This window comes from Lucilia cuprina, chromosome 4 (assembly GCF_022045245.1).
Source record: "Lucilia cuprina isolate Lc7/37 chromosome 4, ASM2204524v1, whole genome shotgun sequence".
NCBI lineage: Eukaryota > Metazoa > Arthropoda > Insecta > Diptera > Calliphoridae > Lucilia > Lucilia cuprina.
The window spans coordinates 14,829,388-14,852,809 of NC_060952.1; the positions used below are offsets into that span (position 1 = coordinate 14,829,388).

The 23,422-nt window shown below is 27.4% G+C and overlaps 2 protein-coding genes across 3 annotated transcripts in view; one reads left to right on the forward strand and one right to left on the reverse strand.

The window, feature by feature from the left end:
* Positions 1-23,422, reverse strand: part of LOC111681584 — a 111,621-nt gene that overhangs the window by 46,067 nt on the left and 42,132 nt on the right. For both annotated transcript variants that reach the window (XM_046949916.1, XM_023443429.2), the window contains exons 2-3: positions 15,456-15,588; positions 13,504-13,712 (exon numbers count right to left, since the gene is read on the reverse strand). In XM_046949916.1, the coding sequence (XP_046805872.1) occupies positions 13,504-13,712; positions 15,456-15,588 (342 nt within the window). The remainder of the gene's footprint in view (positions 1-13,503; positions 13,713-15,455; positions 15,589-23,422) is intronic.
* On the forward strand, positions 5,935-10,396 carry LOC124419651. Its single transcript, XM_046949915.1, has 9 exons — positions 5,935-6,219; positions 6,280-6,757; positions 6,809-6,910; positions 6,996-7,509; positions 7,562-9,113; positions 9,336-9,411; positions 9,481-9,719; positions 9,813-10,090; positions 10,160-10,396. The coding sequence occupies exons 1-9, from the start codon at positions 6,075-6,077 to the stop codon at positions 10,289-10,291; spliced, it is 3,516 nt and encodes a 1,171-aa protein (XP_046805871.1). The 5' UTR covers positions 5,935-6,074; the 3' UTR covers positions 10,292-10,396.

Consider the following 23,422-nt stretch of genomic DNA (forward strand, 5'->3'; position numbering starts at 1 on the left):
ATGAATTCAATGAACATGAAATTATATGCTTTTAGATTTCAATCAATATAATTAATTTGACTAAGAAACTATTGAAACTTTCCATATTAACAATCACACGACCTTCGGATTTAAATAATTGTCGCTAATATAGTAGTAGGTTTATTTCTATTGCTGCAACACTTATATTGTATGTGAAGTACAATTTAAGAATTTAATAACAGTTTTATGTGCACGTATGCATAAAAAATATAATTACATTTTGTGCAAATATACATACATATGAATATGCCACCTTTAAAAAGGATTTTAAGCTAGCAATCTTAAATGGAACGAAATGATAAAAAACAGCCCCAACTATACTCAGCATACTGGGGACCATTTAATGAATGTTAGTAAGCTATAAGTTCTTTGCTATTATTTTTTGGCCGGTAGTTTTTTACGAGTTTTATTTTAATCTTCTCACATTAAAGCCTTTTTCCAAAGTGAAACAGTAATACTTTTAAGTGTATATCCATGTACCCGGTTATGTATGGAGTACGTTACCCATACTTGGTTGAATGCTGCAGGCTAATATGTTTTCTTGTTATATTCCATTTTTTGTGTCAGTCAGTTGTAGCAGTAGGTTGAAGTCGACAACAGCAAGATGAACAACAATAACAACAAAATATTGCGGACTACGACGTTGATGTAGTTTTTATTGTTAACCGTAAACCGCATTTATATTTCCGTTCACGTATCCATCTACATGCATAAACACACACACATCCTTGTGAAGCCCCACATGCAGACATTTTTACATATAAATCCTTTTTATATGTATTTATGTATTTGTATTTTACACTCTTTATGTATATGTATATTAGGGTTATGAATATTTTTACAACGATTTTATCATTGAGCTATAAATTATAGATTATTCTGTAAGACATGCTTTAGAGAGTTTTTTACTTCAAACTAAAATAAGCAAAATCATAGCATATTTAATTAAAATATGATCGAAAACCTTTCATTTTGTATATAACTTAGGTCAAGTGACCCAAGACTTTTGGATAGTAGGCCAAACAGAAATTGGTTAAGTACTACCTGTGGAATTGATACACAAAGTCTAAATGAAAAGATGTATGACTTAGAAGATAAATTAATAGCAGTTGGTCTCACACAGCAACCCTATAGGTGGGTTTCTAGAGAACTTCTGGTGTTTTTATTTTATTCTAGAGTTAAAAAATCCTATTAAGCGACTATAAAGCCATTAAAGAAAATCAAATAGAATTTCTTTTGAGCAAAAAATGTAGTTTAGAGAAAAAAAAATAAATTAAAAATATTTCAGGGAAAGATTGAAGAAATGGCTATCCAGTCCATTGGATAATGTTTGCTAGGACAAATAACACTCATTTAAAAAAAACTCTTTATGACCAAAATGTCCCTCTTGACCGATGGAGCTAAAAATGTGTGCCCGCAGATGCCATCTAAATCAGAGGACACCGAAAAGTTGGATCACTTAACATGGAAATGTTCTATATGTATCAGCATGATTGATCAAAAACTTATAAATTTTGACTGCAACTTTTTGTTATGGCCTTTTAGGCTAAAAATGTCTCTACCCTAATGTACATATACATAGGTATGTTACATTTGGTATGTTGTTTCTTGTTGTTTTATATACATACATTTTTGTTACTTTTGTTTAACAATTTTATTTTCAGTTATTTTTTTCTGTTACGTATTGTTTCTCTGGTTGTTGTTGTTAAGTTTGTGCAACATTGCAATATGGCATCGCCTATTAGTCTAGTAGCAATGTTGTTCTGACAAATTGCAGTATTCTGAGCATTTTATTAATGCTTTGTGTATGTGCTGTATATTGTATGTTTGATGTTGTTGCATATTTTTTTTTATTTTCTATAGCATTGTTGTAGTTGTTCTGTTCTACTGCTGTTGCAAAATGTAATGCAGTGCAGAAAATATGGGAGCAAAAAAATACAAAAAAAGGAAATAGAAACCTCCTGCAGAATAATGTTTGAAAGAAGAAAGGATTGTAGCATGAAAACAAAAATAATAGTACTATATTTTGTTACAATGGTCATATAGCATACAAATGTAATTTTATATGTACACAAATAGTGTGTATAATATACGGTGGTGGCATTGTTAAAAGAGTCGGTAGGAAATATGACAATAATTGTAAAACTTTTTTCAATTTAATTATTTGTGAAAATTAGATTTTCTCAACAGTTAAATTGTAATGATTTTTATTTTTTTAAAACTTGTACATCTTGTAATTTATATAATATATCTAATGTTAAACCTTTTGAGAACAAATTTGTTTGCAAATAGTATAAAAATATTCTATTAAGTTCTAGACAATTGGGATACATATAAACAAATTAAATTATTGAAGTTTTACATTTCCTTTTGGGTCATTTATACATATATTTTTGTGTATTTGTAATAATTAAAAAGGCAATATTTAACTCGTATCCTTAGTAATATAAAAAGGGATTTTTTGAGTTTATATATTTGTCTATACGGGAGAGTACAAAATAAACTATATACTTACTAGCATTTTTATAAACTGTTTATAAAGTTATATTTATGAGTTAAATATTTCACATTGCACTATACTCACTAAATCAGGAAAAATAATAAAAAGGATAAATATTAAAGTATGTAGTACAAAATTACAAATTTAGTACTAATCAGATTTAGCAGAAATTTTATAAAGTCTTTAAGGATGATATTAGCGAAAAAAGTTTATAAATAATTAAGAAAAATAATGAATACTTTTATTATTTTTAGATATAGAATTCAGCTATATATTTTTCCAATTAAGTAGGCAAATTTTAATACGTTTGTACTGAAGTTTTTATTACCCAAAAATAATAGTCCTATAGACATTTTAAATTGGCTTAAAATCACTTTCTAAGTCGATTTAGCTATGTCCGTCTGTGTGTTCATGCAAACAGTCACAGTTTTAATATAATTTAAAGAGTTTTAAAACATACATAAGTGTTGTTTGCTTGAAAAAAATTTAACCTAATCACAATTTTAATGGAAAAGATCTGTTGCATAAAATCATATTTGAATAATTAGTAGAACCATTTATTGCTAGTTTTACAATAAAATTCGGCAGAAATAACATAAATCCATTCCCTAAAATTTATGATTATCGGGTCATATTCGATGCTAACCTTACCTCACATAAAGCTTTCACTGTATAAATGTTTCGAAATTAATAGAAATTTAAACAGAAAAATCCACATATTAAACCTATTCTATGGTCCGTCTATAGTTTTGTACTTGTTTTTATTATAATCATTAAAGCTGGCTACACACCGTGATATCCAGTAAAACGACATATTAAGATTTTCAAATTAAATTAAAAATATTATCGTATAAATACAAAATGTAAAAAAAAACTTACTAAAAATACGGATGGAAAATTGAAAGTCGTATACAGGATGCACTAAGTAAGGTGAAATCATCAAGGGAGCTGATTTTTATTTGTTTATTGTAAAAGTGCCTGGGTTTTGTCAAAAATAATTTATTTATTTTTATTCTAACATAAAAATTAAATTTGTGTTTTCAAACAAAAAAAATTCAAACCAAAAATTAGGAATGAAAATGCTGATAAAAGGGTTCCAAATGAAGAATATCAGATGAAGCAATAATAAAACATTGTTTTGCTGCAAATACAATTTAAATGCAACGAAGGTGGTATTTGTAATATTGTGAAATACACAACAAATTTTCTTTCCAATATTTTTAATTTTTCAATTTTAGAAATTTCATTTTGACAAAACCTATACTCTAAACAAACAAAAAAATATTGTGTTTGTTGCCTAAATGCTCTCACCTTACTTATTACATCATGGTCGTATAATTTGAAAACTTTCAAAACGATTGGATTTTTTGGTTTTATTTGAGTATTATTTTTATTTAAACAAAGAAAAATGTAAAAATAGAAATAAATTTTAAATAAAAGCAGAATAAAAATGAAAATTTACGTTTTTTCTTTCAAATTTTTTCAAACTGAAGTTACATTTTATTTCAAATCTTATATTTTCAATTTGATTTTTTTTTGATAATCATGACAATTTTCATTTTATTTTATTTTGGCAGTATGAAGTAAAAATCTAAAGACTTCTCTCATAGTGTGTAGACAGCTTAATTAACATAATCCTAAATTAAATTCTTAAACATTTTATTTTTATCGTCTTTAAGTTTTAAAGATAATAATAATATTTTTCAATATATACACTTCTTTACCAAAACACGAAGAAATGATTTGAATATTTTTTAAATGTCAACAAAATATCAGTTTACATAAAAAATTAATATCGATTTTTGTATTACGTTTTCTCTTTAGTACTTTCTAGTTTAAAAGTATTTTGTCTGGAATCTTTTGGCAGCGCGTGTCCACAAAAAAATTAACTGTAATTACAGACACATACATAGAGTGCAATAATATTAAGGCGTAAACAAGTTTTAAATGACGTCGTCTTTTTATAGTTTGCTAACCCATTGTTAAGAAATTATTTTTGTTTTCTTTTTAATATTCCATGAACCCCTATATTTTATATTGAATGCTCAAGTTTTTTGTTAAGAATATTAAGAGTTTGAAAAACTAGAGATATTCTAAAAATAGATAGTTAAATTAAATAAGTTTATAAATGTTACATACATTTTAAAATATTGGTTTAAAACAACACAAATTATTTCTTTATTTATCAATTAGTACTGTTTATTTACAAAATATATGTACATACATACTTTATGACTTTAATTATACCCTACACCACTATAGTGTGAAGGTTATTATGCGTTTGTGCTGAAGTTTGGAACACCCAAAAATATTGCTGCTAGACCCACCTAAAAGTATACCAATCGCCTGAGTCGATTTTGCTATGTCCGTCCGTCTGTCTGTATGTGCATGTAAACCTTGTGCGCATGCTACAGGTCGCAATTTTCAAGATAATTTGATGAAATTTGGCACGTACTCTTTTTTCACTTTCAAGGACGAACGTTATTGAAAATGGTTGAAATCGGTCGATTATTTCTCCTAGCCCCCATACAACCGTACCCCCGAATCGGGCCTTTAGGCTCATAATTACGTTAAATGTTTTATAATGTCAACAAAAATCAGAAAAAATTAGTTTTATAGAAAAATAAATGACAATACCAATTTTTTTATAGTGATCGGGCCTCATTTGACCCTAGCCCCCATATAAACTCCCCTTCAGAAACTGACATGAAGGTCAACATTAACATATAATTACTAATAAAACGATTAAAATCTACATGAATGACTTTGAAGTAGATGTAAATTTATCTACCAAAATTTATAAGGATATGCCCATATTTACCCCTTCTCCCCTATGAGCCCTCTTTTAGAAAATCTCTTTTTTTGTCAACAATAAGTAAAAATATTCCACAATAAAACAAATTAAATGTTTTATTTAAAAAAATCCACAATTTTAACATACTGACTGTTGTAGGGTATCATATGGTCGGCAATGTCCGACTATAAATTCATACTTTTTTATGTTGTTTTTATTTTTTGTCATTTTATTAATATTTGTTTATTTATTATACCACTTTGCAATGACAGTTTGTTACTGTTTGTTATTTCTTTTTATAATTTTTTATTAGTAATTTTTTCGATAGTGACTAGAGAAAGTTTAAACAAAGGCTTAGAACTTAATCAAAAATTCTCAACTAGTTTATATAGAATGTTTGACAATTTTAAAGGCCAATGTTGAGTGTAAATTTGTGGAAATCCCAGTTAAAAAAAGAAAAATTAGTAAATTTGCTTTTGGGAAAAGAACATAATTTTTAAAGTTTTTTTTTAATTCTTTAAAAACTAAACGCCTTTCTCATAATCAAATTTTTATTTTAGAAAAAAGTTTTTAAAACAAGTTTTCTATGAAAATTTTAGTTAACATCAGTTCTTATACAATTTTGGAATACATTTAATGTAAAAAAATAAGTTTAAGACTCGTCCTATTAATATAGTTTACATAAACTGACATTACTTGAAATTATTTTATTTTTAAGTTGTTTTTAAACTTTTTAAAGAAGTCAAATATTTTTTTAATATGCCACCAAAAAATGGAAAGAAAAATACAAAAACTGTTTCAGAAAAGGAATATACACTCTTGAATTTAGAAGAATTAAAAGTTAAAGAACTTAAATACACCAATTGTTTGAAGGAACTAAGAAAATTTCTCAATTTTATTGACGGTAAGTAAAAGCAAATAAAAAATATAAAGGCAATCATTTCTTTAACTTTATTAAAAATAGAGGCTTTACTGGAAATCTCATCTCTTAATGAAAAAGAATTGCTGCAAGATAAATGGCAAAATTTTGTTACCTGTAATCCTTTACCTAAACCTTACATACCATCCGACATACGCCTTTTTTATAATAAAATGCAATATCTGGAAAATGAAAAAGTGCAAGGTAGCATAAATTGGCTGTTACTAGTAAATGAGAGAAGTCTTTTGACACAAAATATTTACCGTGAGGATTTGACAAGACGTAAATTAAATACGAAAATGAAAGAAAATATTGGTCAAGAATATAATAGTTACATCAATGATTCGTTAAAAATTTTACATAGAATCGAATATTTCTTAGATAACGATATAGAAGTGGCGAAATATCCTATACACATTTTTCATGATATAGTTGGACGTAAGATAGCTATACAGGAGGATATAAAGGATTTAATAGATCGTTATACTTATCGTATAATAAGTTCCGAAAAGGCCCAAATGAGGTTAATGCATTTTTTAAGTATAAAATAAAAAAAAAACTATATTATTTTTAGATCTTTAGATGCTATTACCGCCGAATACTGTTTTAATGCGGATAACTTCCAAATCCATATTTGGTGTTTAAAAAATGTTGCACTTAGAATATCTCATTTAAGGTCAGTCATCATTACGTTTAGTAAAATCAACATAAACAAAATTTAATTTTAATTATAAAAACAACACTTATTCATACACTTCTAGTGAACCTCGCCTTCTTGCCAATTTTCATTCGATTAAACTACTTTTGCATGTACCCTCCAAAATGCTACGAGAAAATCTTGTTATAAGAGCTCTTCACATGGACTTCGATCATTTCAGTGAAAATGCCAAAAGTTATAAACAATCCATCACAGTATCCACAGAAAACCTCAATGCTGGTATAGTAGATTTGCCTGATTGTCTGGTCAATGAGTGGATAATGCAATTGGAAGTGCAGGAAAAGAAACGCAATGAATTGATACAAATTCGTATGGAATATGAAGAAAAGATGAGACAATACGAAGAGCAAATGGAAAAGAAAAAGGGACGTAATAAAAATGAGAAAGACACTAAAAGCAAATTGAAAATAGTAAAGCCTACCAAAGAACCTCTTTTTATAGGAAATGATGTATTTCCCGATACTTATGAAGAATTTTTGATGGAAGAAGAAAAGCAATACCAGAATTTTATACAAACCGTTTATAAACCTGAGTTGCTTGATTTAAGATCGGATGAGGTAATTTTAATTTTGAATGACAATAATGTTTAATATTCTAGATTTGTTACAGATCAATCTTAAAAAATATTTTATATTGGGCGGCATATATCAATTATATTACGTAGTAAAGCCTTTACATTATGATATGAATAGCTATAATTTGACCTGGCATAAAAAACTGGGAAATTTAGTTGTGGATAAAGAAGTTACTATCGCAGATTCAAAACATATCTTTGAATCTTTACAAATGCCAACCACAAAACGCCTTACCAAGCGTATGTCTATCTTTGAAGCAGAGAATTTTAAGTTAGATACTGATGCAGAGTGTCCTTGGTTTATAGTAACCATACACTTACCGGAGTATCTTTGTTATTGGGATGAGCCAATTGCATGCCATTTTGAAACAACAATTGAACAAAAACATGAAAAGGGAGAAGAGTTACAAATGGAACCCACGGAGGAAATAAAAACCAAAAAGGCTTTGAAAAAAATTAAAGTAGATCAACCGACACCAACAATTACCAAACTACAGTCTACTTTAGTAGATGATTCCTCTAAATCCAATTTACAGGCATTTTCCGAAGCCGAATTACAGCTTTCTACACCTCGCGATACTGCTACCGCCAGTTTTATAATAAGAACAAAACGTTTAACAGACAGTCAGCGTAGATCAAATGCCAGTTTCTTTAAAGGTTCTCTAGCGAATTCGTTGTTACAAAAAAATTCATCTAAACGAACTGGCATTAGCGATAAAACCGATAGTTTATATATAAATGACTTTCCTTTAACTGCAACTTCCCTTACAAAACCTCAAATTAGACATATGGAAAGACACATCGTACCACGTATTATATCATCTTATAAATTCCCCCAAGAAATTCGACAAGAAGAAATGGAGGCATACAATAAGAAACCCAAAGGTAAAGGTGGTAAAATAATACGTCAAAAGAATGAAGATTTACAAAATAAACACTCCAATCGTACATTTGATTTTACGGCCATGCAAAATAAACCCGAGAGACTATTTCCCGCTTATCCTAAAGTAGAACCCTTAAATATTGTTTCCCATTTAAGAGATGATAACATAAATATTGGTCATGAGGAACCGGAAACATTTGCTCAATTACTGCAGATTGTAAGCACTATTAAGAAAAAATATCGCTTACGAGTACGTCAGACAATGGACTTAAAAAATACAACGACTGAAATAAAAACCTATAATAAACGTATTAGACAAATGCAAAGAAAAAAGGAACTATTGGCAATAAATTCATCTATGCATACCTTACGTAGTACGATCATATCGCAGCGTAATACAAAACGTTCAACTGCTAAGTCTTTAAAAGAAGAAAGAAAATCTAAAGTATCTTTAGTGTCAAAGCGGGAGGAAAAAGAAACGGTCGAGCGTAAGAAGTTAATAACAGCTGAAGATTCTAAATCTAAATACTCATTCGAATCTGATGTATTGCTTAATACATCTAGTTCTGAAATATTAGTAAGGAATGAAACACAACAGGAAGAGCCTGCAGCAAAATCTTATTCACAGTGGACTACAAATTATATTTTAAAATCAGAATTTGATAGACAAAATCGTAAGATAATTTTTCACACAAATCGTTTAGGTAAGTGGAAATTATAATATTGGTAAAAAAGTGATAATCTGAAAATTTAAAAAATTTAATTTTTTTGATGATAAAGTGAATTTTTCAGGAAAATTTGCCTTTTAAGAATAAGTGGTGTCAAATCGATTTCGACATGAATACTATATAATTAAAGAGACTCTACTTATATTCAAATGAACATGAATTTCAATAATATTTCTAGATATTTATTTTCAATTTCAGGTAATTTTGGTTTTGCTTTCAAACGTTATGAACACTTTCCTTTTAAATATTGGAATATGGAACCTAGTGAAACTGAGTAATATTAACCAGATCAATAATGTATAGATACACATATATGTGTAAATAATATATCATATCTTTACAGTCCCGAAAATGAGGTAGTATTCACATTAGATACCCAATATGTAAGATGTGTTCTTTACATCACAGCCAATGGCATAAGAGGCCATGTCACCGAACCCACTAAAACTTATGTGCGTAATCCCAAAATGTATTTGATTATAGAAAACCCCCTCAAGGATTACAAAGAATTCAAGAAACTCTTTAAGGAAAAACATTTAAATATTTTTGCAGAACATGATGCCAGTTTTTATATAGAAAACGGTATTGTAGCAACAATTTGACAACAAAATATCATAGAGTAGAGCACAGTTATGAAATATATGTATTTTTTTATATGTATACGTATGTATGTAGGTTATTTTTCTGAGAAACATTTATCCAATGAAATGCATACATATTGTTGTATGTCAGTTCATAGTACACAAATGAGATTTAATTTCTCACAATGGAATCGTTTGGCTAAACGACGGGATATTATTTTACATTTTCAACAATATAAAGACTTAGCGGAAAATCTTGTTGAAGTGCGTGTAACACCAGGAGAAGCATATTTCGTAGATATACAGGAATTATGTACGGAGGATTTAAATGATATAAAATTAGATTATAATTTAACCTGGCGAAATATTGAGGTATATAAAGAATTGTAAAAAAATGGAATTAAAACTAAATCATTTTATTTATTGATTTATATTTTTTAGTCCTATAGCGATCTACATCATTTGATTGTTGCGATGTATCCAGCTGCGACTGATTTACGTTGCAAGAATCCTAAGTTGATATGTTGTATAAGAGATTTGTTGAGTGAAATAAGGCCTTTAAGTTTTTCATAAGAAAACGTTGCAAAATTTTTCTATATATATTTTTTATTCATATCTATAACTGAAAAGTTTTCGAGAAAAGGTCATATTTTTGTAAACTATTTTTGTGGTTTAATAATAAACTATATGGAATACACATTTATAAAAAAATTAATATCTTTTTATTGTTTATAAAACCATTTGAAATTTTTCTGAAAATTTCTACATAAATATATTAAATATAATACATATTAGTTTATAACTTAAAAAATTAAAAATCTCTATTGTTGAAGTGTGCATTTTATGTATTTTCATTGCTAGATTTGAAAAAAATGTTTAACTCATACATCAAAAATACAATACTGTCTGCAAAAAATATTGTAATAATTGCAAATTTGTTAAAATTTGCATTTTAGGAATTTTTATTGCTAGACTTAAAAAAAAAACGTGCAACTTATATGTACATCAAAAATAAAATACTTGTAATAATTGCAAAACAACTATTGCAAATATATTTATTCCACAATTCCATTTATTTTAATCTAATAGTACTTCAGATTTATTTTAAAAATGTAGGCATTTTGTTTTGTTAACGAAAATAACATTTTAAATCGTGTGTATGTAAAAGTATACCCTTTAAAAAGAATCTTCATAGACATAAAATATACATATGTATGTGCTTATGTATTTGTGTCTAATCGATTTACCATGTGGGTGTTGCGAATATATGTATATACATTAGGGTAATACCTTTTATACAATTTTTGAAAATTCGGCCCCAACCACTCTTCATAAAGTATAATAAAGTACGTCAAATAAGTACTTGTTTTTGCTTCAAATTACCACAATTTTTAAAACACTACTGGCAACTTTCTAAAAGGTTTTTTATAAGGGTAATATTTATATGATGAAAAACTAACAAGTAATAATAGGACCAAATTTTGGTTATTGCCCTAAAGTACATACATACATACATACATACATACATACATACATACATACATACATACATACATACATACATACATACATACATACATACATACATACATACATACATACATACATACATACATACATACATACATACATACATACATACATACATACATACATACATACATACATACATACATACATACATACATGTATATTAGTTGTGGTATTTTTGTGTTAAATTTTTTATATTCCAATAACATCTATTTCTACTACAAATACAATATTGTACTTGAGAAAAAAACTAAAAAAAATTGTACAGAAGTTTTGCCTTCGTCAAGGTTTCATATTTTTATAAATATAGATTTGTGTTCTGTTTTTACTTTAATGCAATTCACTAAAAATTAAAACAACTTTCTGAAAGGTTTTTTAAAAGAATAATATTTATATGATGAAAAACTGACAAGTTTAGATTTTAGTAAACTCTTGAAATGTATCTTTGTTAATAAAACTTATTATGAAAAAGGTTTTTCTGTTAGCTTTTTGTTTAAACAATGCTAACTTTTCTAAAATGGTGTCTTTTTAGTGTAGATTCAGCGATTTTCTAGCCTCACTCTCTTCATGGTATGATTCTTTGAGATCCAAAATATCCACAAACTATCGTTTAACTTTTGCGTTTTCGCAAAACCGTTCTATAAAGAAAATAAAGTACTTCTATATCAGAAAAGAAAGTTATTATTGGAGTACTTCAAAGTAGTAAAACCCATTATCGAGTGTTTGCCTGGCGGCTGTAGCTTTATATGCATACGAAAAAACTCCTTATATTTCTTCTTCTGCTATAACCCTAACATATGTATGTATGTGTGGCGATACTGCTGGTGATAGTAGCAAATGTACACATTTATAAAACTGATAGTAGTGTATATCATAGTGGTTTGTGTCTTGGTATCGGTTAAATTTGTAAAATAGTTTTCCTGGATAACATTCGATTTTGCAATATGGTACGCATCGCCAAGTTATATTATGTTATTTGTGGACATCTTGCTATTTTATAACCCATTCATATTGCCAGAAATTGCTTTACAATGTTATAAAACTACATATGTATATGTGTGGTGCATGTTTTATTAGGATGTCCTAGAAAATATAGATAATTTGTTCTAATTTTTTTATACAAAAAGAAAAATTATAAATATTTTTTAAAAACATTTTTCATGTTCTAAATAAAAAGGGGAAAAGATTTTATGAAGAAACTTTAATAAAGTATTATTGAGCTCTCCCATTATTTTTGTATATGAATATTTCTGCATGTGCGTTGATAGGATGTCGCTGCAATAAAACTTTTGAATTGCCTTGCCAATCTAACGTATATATGGATGTATACTTGCACTATACCTACTCCACAGTTAAACACTCAGGAAGACAGATATATAGATTTCCATACACATGAGTTCGATTGCCTTTTAACTTATTGTTCAATTTTTATAACGCTTTCCTGCTTATTGCCACGAAACTGCATATTTATATTTGGTTCCATGTTTTTCTTACTGTTTAAGCCAATTGTCATGGGTTTTGTGCTGTAGACACAGAATTGAGTAAACATATATGTATATTTCTTTTCCTTTATTCACATTTAGCTGGGACAAGTAAGTACTTTTTTCGTATAAGGAAAAGTACCGCTTTACTTAGTTTTATACATTGAACTTAAGTTTGTATTTTCACTTATAATAAAAATAATTTTTTTTAAAACAATCTGATACCATGACATTTTTCCAACACTGTTGTAGAATCATATCTTGCAACTATATTGGTTTATTTCTTCATTATTTTCAATTGGAATTTTCTTGTATGTGCGTTAATTTGTATGTATGTAAAGTTTTCTTGTAGCAAGACAATTGCATTGTGTTTTCCGATATTTCCTTTACATGTATTGCAAATATTTATGTATATATACATTTTTAATAACAATATTAATAATCCTGAATTGAATGGAGTTGAGGAGTTTGGCGTTACAATTATTGGCAGCTAGTATACCCATATCCGGTCCGTATTAAAAAATACTCACAATTACTTTGCATTATAATAAAATTATACATACACATTTAACATAGGCTTATTATTTGTCCCATAAGAAAATTATTTTCATTGTTGAAACACAATATTTCTTAAATGTACAAAAAAAATTAAATTTTATATATTGTCCAATAGTTTCTTCTACGTTATTACCGTTTTATACACACAAAAGGATTGTTATAAAATATTTAATTTTTCTTATAATACAGTTTTTTTATTTCAGTTGAAAAACTTACCAATTACTGTTAAATTGATTTTCAGATTTCTTGTGGGTGAATTACGAAAATCAACCCTACATCTGTAAACACCTTCGTCTTCCAAACGCACATTGTCTATTTTCAATTGTGCTGGATGTGAGGTAACACTGAAATAGGCTCGTTGACCGAAAGCTAATGGCGATGACCATAATCTCGCCTGACCAAATTGTCTCCCTCGTACGTCGAAACTAACAAGAGAAGAAATAAATAAATAAATTAATGATTAGTTGGAGAAATGAGTCACTTTGATATGGCTTTTAGTAAATAATATAAGCCGTTCTAATGACCATTAATTAGTTTTGTATATATTTTTATTTTACACAAATTTCTGTGATACATTTTCATATTTAAAAATTGAAAATTCTTTTGTATCTAAAACTGGATTGAATTCTCAAATTTCACGTTTTCTTTCTCAAAACGTTCTAGTTCTAGAACAAGTGCAAACATAACCACTTAAGATTCTTAAACAACAACATTGGAACTAGTGAAACCCGTTCCTTGGAACTTTGTTGTGCTTTTTTAATACTTCTAAATAGTTTATAAGGAACTACTTCCTTAAAACAAATTATACATTGCCACTCCACTACTTCAGTGAAACGCATTCTAAATCCGAAACAATTTCTTGGAATCGGTTGGAAAAAACGTTATTACTTAAATTAAACATTTTACAAAGAAAACGCATCCATTTACATATACATTCTATTCCTGCATACACCTGAACTATAAGAAATTATAGAGAATTTTTATTCAAGTGTACTGTGAGATTAGATAGTGTTGTACATATATCCTGGTTTTGTATATCTTGTACAAAAAATATATTAACAGATTGTAGGTGCTGCAGAATGATCACGAATTAATATGTATATATGTTTTCTCAATAAAATTGTATAAGAATAATAATTCCTCCCCAGTTTCGCAATTCGGGCCCTAATCATAATAGTTTCAGAAACAACGCTTTAAAAATTTTTTTAAATTAAAGTAAAAAAATTTTAACAAAAATCATTGATGAAAGAGCTGTTTCCAGAAGCATTCCGTAGAACAAGTGTCGACTTCATAACATATCCACAGAACCATTTCCGAAGGTGACAATTTGGAACTAAAATTATTGGTTTCAATGCCAAATTAGAACGAGTACAGGCTATAATCATGCGTTCTAGAACTAGTTGTGGAATTAATAAATTTCTTTACTGATATTGTTTTTTTCTGCCATAAGTATTAGAGACACGTATTACTGATGCCATAACATCACCTCATTTTGAAATTTTCTTCTCTTTTAATATCTAACCAATTTAAAACTAAAAATACTACACATTAAGAGATTTAAATAAAGTATTATGGTATTTGTAAAAAGTTTTTAACACCCTTAACGTAAGTACTTAATAATTCTCTAAACAATAAATTAAAAAAAAAAAACCCCAGAATTTTGGGAAAAGCACTCAGGAACTACAAAAACTTAACAAGCAAAGTCATTGTCTTGGTTATACGAATTTTTAATTTGAAAATATACATAGTTTTTAAACTAGTTCGTAAATTTAGTACTAAATTAATTAAATAATAAAATAAATATCCAAATAAACCCTTAAAACAAGTAAAGCATGAAGATAACTAACACTTTGTCCCTTTTTTTGTTATACATAAAACATGTTTTTCAACATAAATTAAATCACTAAAAATATATAAGGAAGTGTCTATTCTTTTTTATTATTTTCTAGCTTAAGTTTTGCTAACATTTTGTTCTAAACTCATTATGATTTGAATCTTCAATCCTTTTAAACATAATAATGAAAAAATTACTAATAAAGTAGTATGTTAAGTTGAAATGGGAGAAGAAAAAAAAATAAAAATTGCTTGTAGAAAAAACTAAAACCGGAAACTATGATGGGGGGATAATGATGAAGATAATAATGTTGATACGTTTGTTTGTTACTTACTTATAAATGGGTTCACCATCACCCTCACGAAACCACAAAACCATATAAACAGCATCGTCACGTTCCATTGGTGTTATATCACACGGCAGCATTGCCTGGCGTCCCAACACACCCTGAACTGAGGTAAGTGGCACTAAAATGAGATAAGGTGAAACACAAAAGAGAATAATACATTAGAATATTTACCAAAAAAAGAACTGAATAATGAAATAGAAATGAAAATGTACTAAAATGTAGAAATACAAGAAACTGTAATAAATATTGATGTAGAATGCAAATTGATTGATATTTGTATTAGTAGAACGTTTGTAGGTGGTAGCAAATATTTAGTTCATTTCATTTTTTCAAAAAGTTATGTTTGTATTTGCTTTTCGTATATTTTTTCTCCGTGTACAAGGAAAATTTTTAACTAAGATTTGCAGTTTAGGATAATATCCATTAATACAATAATATACTTAGCCCTTCAATGGTCGGTATTTTTTTTTTTTAATTTTATTTGAAAAGTTTTAAAATGGTTCTTAACAAGAGGCTTTAATGCAAGTGTACTCGGAACAAAAAGTCTTTTAAGTACAGGAAATAATTTTATACAATTTTAATATCTCTTGGTTAAACCAATAAAATGAAAATGAATTATGTTTAAAATCAGGTTTTATTTTTAAGAATACCTTAAACTGTTTATGACAAGTTTGTACTATTAGAACCAAAAAAAAAAAAATATATTCTATTCTATAGTTTTTGTTAAATATGTGTATTTCATTTATTTATATTAACTAGAGTACACAAAGGGAGCTTCGCTTCCCTAATTAAATTAATAATTCTGATTATAAAAATATGTATTTAAAATCTATAACTTTAAAATACAGAAACAAATCACAATCAGATATGTAATGCACTCTCCCCTCTTTTATCAATAAGTTCTTTTGTTAAAATTTTTAATATGTATTTTATATGTATTACTTAGTAACAATTTTAAACGCTTATAACTCCCACAATTCTCAACCGATCTTATTAATATATATGTTGTGCACTGCTGAGAACAAAATCTTTTAAAGTGATATATTTGTTTGCTAATATCGGATGTATACTGTATGAGTAAAAGGGGTCACAAAAAAATCGCCTTGCCTATTAATTATATAGATATCATGTACTCTATAATACTGCAATTTCACTTGCAAGTAACTAAAAAAGTAGAATACAAATTACTTATGGGGAATAACTTTAAAAGTAATGAATTTGAAATCAAATAAAAAACATTCCTCTTATAACAAGCCTTTGTTAAAACTCTAACTTTTTTAAGTCTTTTCTAGCATTTTCATAAAGTAAATTTTACTTCTTTTTCGCTTCTTTGGAAGTTCTTTTCCAGGAAAAATTTTAAAACTTGTTCTAAAAGCTACTAGTTCTAGAACGAGTGAAAAGAGAACCACTTCAGATTCTTAAACAAGTTCTTTGAAACTAGTTATACATTGTTACTACACTAGTTCAATGAAACGCATACTAATTCCGAAACAATTTCTTGGAATCAATTGAAAAAAAATGTCAAAAAATTAATAATTTAAAAACTAATTTTTATCGAAATAGAAAACGCGTTCAAATGTATATTTTTGCATTCAACTGAACTACAAGATATTATAGAGATCCCTAATTGAATTGCATCGATAGATGAGAAAGTTAGCTGCTTGTAACGTATATTCTTACAAAATATATTTTAAAAGATTAGAGGTGCGGAAGAATTAAATTAAATTTCACGTAAGATATGTATATGTAAGTTTTGTAAAAAACATTGGTACAATAGTAAAAATTCCTCAACAGTTTCTCAAAATTGCTGCTAAATTCCCAATAATTTTAAACCAAAACGCTAAAAGAGAAATATCTGTTTATACGTTCTCTAAAGCTTCCCTGGAACTAGTTCCGAGGTTGACAAATTCAAACAAAAATCACTGATTAAAGAACTAGTTCCAGAAGCGTTCCAAAGAACGAGTCGAGAGTCGAGAGTCGACTCCATAACGCGTCCTCAAAACCAGTTCATTGGTCTTAACGCCAAACTAGAACGAGTTCAGGCTAAAATCATGTGTTCTAGAACAAGTTGTAGAACTAATACAATTGTAGAACTAATAATTGGGTTTTTTTAATTTATGTGAAAATTCAATATAATATTATATTTTCTTTATTTTTTATGATTAACATTTTCTGACAATATATTATTATTTACAAAAAGGAAAACTTTTGCTGTCGAAAAATTTGAATTGAAATCTTTGAAAAGCTTAGCACTATTTCAGAAAAAGAAAATACAATAGATCAGCACTTCTATATTAATTCTTCCCAACAAACAATAATTATGTTTTTTCACTTGATATCAAATATAAATCTTGGCAAATTTTTAAGAAATCAAGATGCTTTTTTACAATGAGAACAGGGATTCAATACAGGGTTTAGGCATTTATGTATATAGATATTATCTCTATTAGAGAACAATTACCCTTAATTGATTTTTATCTATTTTGTGTTTGCTGGGAAAGTACAAACCATGAGAAAGTAAAAATACAAACTCATACTGCTGAAAACTCATTCACATACTTGTAGATAAATCTTCAATAAGTGTAGAGATGAAATGCTAATGATAATTTTACATCGCATTAAGCAATCGAGGTTGCTATGACTGGCTGATGTTGGTAAGAACTACAAGAAGGATACGGAAATGAGTAGAGGGAAATAGTACTACAGAAATGGAACAATGTTATATATTAGCAGAGTGGCCAGATATATTTTACATTGGACGTACTAATGTAGAAATGAGGTGTAAAATAAATATCAAAAGCTAGCTAACACAGAATTAAAATATTAAATTTACGGAACCTGTTTCTATCATAATCTAGTTAAATAGGCCAAGAATCATAAGATCCGGACACAATCGGTCAAGTCAAGACGAGAAACCTTTAAAGGTACAAAACCAGCTTATTCGAAACAAGTTTTTCTTTATATTAAGCACTAATCATAACTGTTTGATGTTGGGTTCAAAATAGGATAGAATAATAATTACATGATATTTCTGAGCGAGTTTCTAGGATTTCGAGATAGTAGGTGTGAGGATGTTTAATCCTTGTCAATGCAACATTTTCCATTAGTTGGCAACTTTTGTTCCGAGAAAAATTTAATATTTGTTATTGTGCTTAACTTTTTTCAGTTTTCATCATTTTGCAGTTATTATTGTTACTTTGTTTATTTTTCACATCATTGAATGAATAATCAATATTTTGTTTCACTTTGTATTAATATTTACGTTTCACTGCATTTAAATTGTATGGAATTTAAATAAATACGTCGTTTTGTTTGTAACGAAATTGAAAAATATTTTTTTAAGATGACTTATATTATTAAATGATAGAAAATAGTTTAAACACTGTTATTGAAGAGAAGATGAAATACATTTTTATATTATTTGACAATTTTTTTTCGAAATGGATCTTAAAAATTTGATCTGCAAAACATACATATAAATTTTTAAACCGTCTAAGAAGTCTGAAATGGACCAAACCAAATGAAAACCATTTTTGAAATATTCTACAATTTTTGAAATATGTATGTACAATTTGACACCTATTTCGATAAAAATCTAAAATAATTGCTTTTCAAATGCACTAAAAATATTCCAAACTGATTTTATAATTTTTTCTGTCATTATTTGCTTATATAAATTTTTTAAAAGGCTGTTCCTCGAGAAACCTCTACAAACTACTTTCAGGTAATATAGAGGGTAATTAATAGGAATCGCAAGATACATGTAATAATATATTTTTAAACATATCTAGTGGTTGTAGCATACATTACTATACATCTAAACTTTATTTCCTCCTGATATGTATTTTCCTTTTTTCTCATTTACTCTTCGTCAGCATTTGCTATTATGTATTAATATTAAAAAACGTACATTTCATATTGGCTGTAATTTTTCCAAAGGAATAACAAATGAAATGCAAAACAATACCATGAACAATCAGTTCATTATTTATTTTTTATTTATTTTTTTTTTCAAACCAATACTATAGTATTGTTTGCAAAGAACAATCAATGGTTTATAAAAAGTAACAAATAAATGAAAAAATATTGACAGTAAAAAAAAGAATGCAATTGCAGTATAGTTCAATATTAAATGGTGTCAGGATAAAAAGTTATAGATAAGGCGATCATCTATGTCAAAAGGGTCAGGGGAAATACATATGAATAAATTTTATAATTGTTATACTTTTACATATTATTTAAAAAGTAGTAAAACGTAAAAAAATACGAGTATATTTCTCAAGTTTGTTATCATTTTACACTTCAATGTTAAAAAACTTATTTATGTAAATAAAAAAAAAAATCCAAGAATATATATAAAACAGTAACAAATAAAATTATACTTAAACTTCATCATAAGTTAATAGATATTATGCACATGTGGTCAAAGAACCATTAGAGCCAGATGGTGCAAATGTTCACACAGGAAAAAAAATCAAGAAAAATTCTCAAGTAAAACTGCATCCCCAAAAAAACTATCTACTGTAATTTATATCAAAATCACCTAACAGCAGCTGTATTTTTTCCATTTTTTACCAGAGGCAAAAAAAACAAAACAAAAAAAAAAACATATTAAATCGTGCAGTTAAACTTGCACAGACATCTATCTCTCCAGAGCCCTTTATATTTCCTGGATTGCAGCACAGTTTGTAATGAAAGAAGAACATTTTTAAGGTTTTAAAATACTTAATGCCCATAAGAACGTATACCAACAAATACAAAAGATGAACGCCATCATCTTCAACGTCATGGTAGGTTCTTACTTGTCTAGCATGCTAAACATTAGGAACTCTTAATATGGTACAAATATTCCAAAAATTCCATAGACACACATTTTATGTGCATGCCATACTAGACAATACATAGTAGAAATAGTATGAAAACTGCAAATTATGAAGTATACAAAATTTATGTACCAACAGAAAGATAATTGCCTGACATCCATGCTCAAAATACTCACTCTTACCAACATCTTGTTGTTTGTTGTGTTTTTCATAATATGAACAAAACATTAAACAAAAAATTGGTCATAAACTTAAATCTCTATCTTTTGTTAAGTTTAGAAAAAGAGACATGCAAAATGTTGGAAAGTGAAGAATACTTACATCTTAAAATGGCTTAAAGTGTTTTCTAGTCAGTTGTATAGGAAATCTTTAAATTTAAACAAAAATAAATTTTTCGTATTGCAAAGCTTTTTCATTAGAAACGTTTACTTGTGTTTATATATAGTATATACATATATAATAGTTTTCAGGCGTATATAATAAGTTAAAGATGTATAATTTTAATTAAGATGAAATAGATCATTTCCCGACAACAAACAATTGATATTTACTATAGAAAGTTGATAAAGTGTTTAGAAGTATTTCGAGTTTTCCCTTCATATAAAGATCCGGATGACATGGAGATAATTTATTCAACTTGTTTTAGAACTCTGCAGTGTAAGTTCGCGAATTTTCTTTGTTTGTACATTATGGGTCTAACTTCTTGAATATATTTGTAAAATATCCGGGTATTTACTAATTTTAAAACGAATTTCCCATTTAACTGGGTATTAACCAATTGGGTATTTACTCTTTTCCCATCTAAAAAAATTTCCCATTTTATATACAAAAAAAATTTCAATAGACGGACAGACAAGTACAAAGGCGAATGGTTAAAAATTTATTAGTCATATTACAATCATATAATGAAGACTGAATTTCTCTGCACTAATCGAGATTTTAAATTGTATTTAAGAGTAAAATATTGAAGTATAGTTTATGACCTAGTTTAAATAAATTTAAGATAATTTCGTATTGATTGTCTGTATAAAAAAGTTTTTCTTTTGCTGTTTGTTATTTAACATCATTTTAATAAACTAATATAAGTTCTTTGTTGTAGATTATAAAAAGTGCGTACATATGCCTGTCCAAAAAAAAACATATTTTTATTAAATTTTATTTGAATTTTAAATTTTTGAACGAAGGCACCATCTCTCTTTCTCTCTCCTCTATAAAAAAAGCGAAATTTTATAATTAATTAAAAATAAAGTTTTAAATTAAAAACACATTCAAATTTACTTCACTATTTTGGGGCATATCTAATTTGCATATAAAAACATAAGTTTTATTAAAAGTTAAAAAAAAAACTTTTTAAACAAAAACGTCTGTTCTATGTTTAGCATAAAAAACTAACATCAACTCATCTGTTTTTACACTAAAGTTAATATAAAATTGTTGTTCATTTTATTTTTTTAACAACATGTTCTGTTCTTTTGCACACAGTTTAGTTTAAAATACTCAGAACACATATCACATCAGTTCACAAGATCTTACTCTTAATTCATTCTTTTTAAAATGATTTTTTTTTCTCCTTTAAGGCATTAAGTTTGAACTTTATTTTAGTTGGTAACGCTTTCAATCTTAAAGTGAGATATTAGGTGGCAAACATGGTTGCTAAGATACCATAATTGCTGTTGATTATAAATGAAGATACTTAATGTGTTGTACACTATGTTGTAGTACGAGTAGTACTTAACTTAGTTACTAACTTACATACTTTACTATTATAAGTTTGTATGTACATTTGTACTAACATATTATACTTCATCTTTTCGTTGGTACTATATGAATGAAGTATTTATGTACACACACTTTATATATAGATATTTTATGTACTTAAAGATACAATACAGTTAAGTTCTCTATCTTTTTTTTTTGGTAAACTGTTTTATATGTGTTTTTGTAACTTCAGTCCCAGAAGTTTTCAAAGGAGTTAATGTATCCATTTTGTAACGTATTTTTTCATAAATATTAAACTGCTCTTTGGCATAAATTTATATATTTTTAATATTTTTAATGAAAAATAATTTAAATAATAAAATTAATATGTTTTATAATGTTGTGTAAAATGGTGCTCATATAATAAACAATATCTTTCTTTTTGTCATTCTGAAAATGTCAAATATCTCATTCTCATTAGCTGATTTTGTAAGTATAAACCGAACATATAAAAGCACTAGTTGAGTTGAGCCTTCTTGAACTGCAGGATTATTTCTTATACACTTAAAACCTCAAACGTACACATAATACTACGCCCCAAAAAGTCTGTGTTTTATATAAGTATGTACTTTGCCGTTAGTTGTAATGTGTCTGTCTATCTGTCTGTCTTTTTGTTTGCCTCTTTTGTCGATGCGTGTGGCATATGGTTTTTCCTTAACTATTTGCCTAAAAATATGATTGTGTGAAGTTCATTTTCACAAGCATCATAAATATTGTGTTTTTGTGAATGATTTTTTTGTTTTTTTTTCACTCTTTACAAAATGTGTAATGTAAATTGTTTATTTGATGTTAAAAGTCTACATATTTTACTTTTGAATTAATATTTAAATATTTTTAAGAGCTTATGCAGGAACCGAGGAAATAAAAATATTGATTTATCTGTAATTTAAAAAATTGTAATAATTATTTGCGTTTAAAAATTGATTGCAGTTCGAACGTAGGAAAAAGGTTATGGGAAAAACTCCCATCAAAATTTTTAATAACCCGGTAAGTAAACAAGTAACATTGGAGCAAAGTGTTTTCAAAATTAATTAATTTTATTGATAACGACTACTCATTACAAAGTAATGTATGAAACAACTACCATACCTACAATACTCATTCATAAGTTTAAAAATATTCTACTGGGTTATTTGTGGAACGGAATTTCTTTAAACAAAAGAAAACATATGTATGGTAGAAGGGGGATCATATGCCACTTTTTTAAGGAGGTCTCAAATTAAAACCACAATACATATTCTTATCTTTTTTCTTGGTTCGGATACTTAGACATGTTGGCTTTAGTTTTATTCTTTTTAATCTTTCCTAAGTCATCCTTTGTTTATTTTTTTAACTTTTTCGCAATGACCAAAAACGGCGATACCGCCCCAT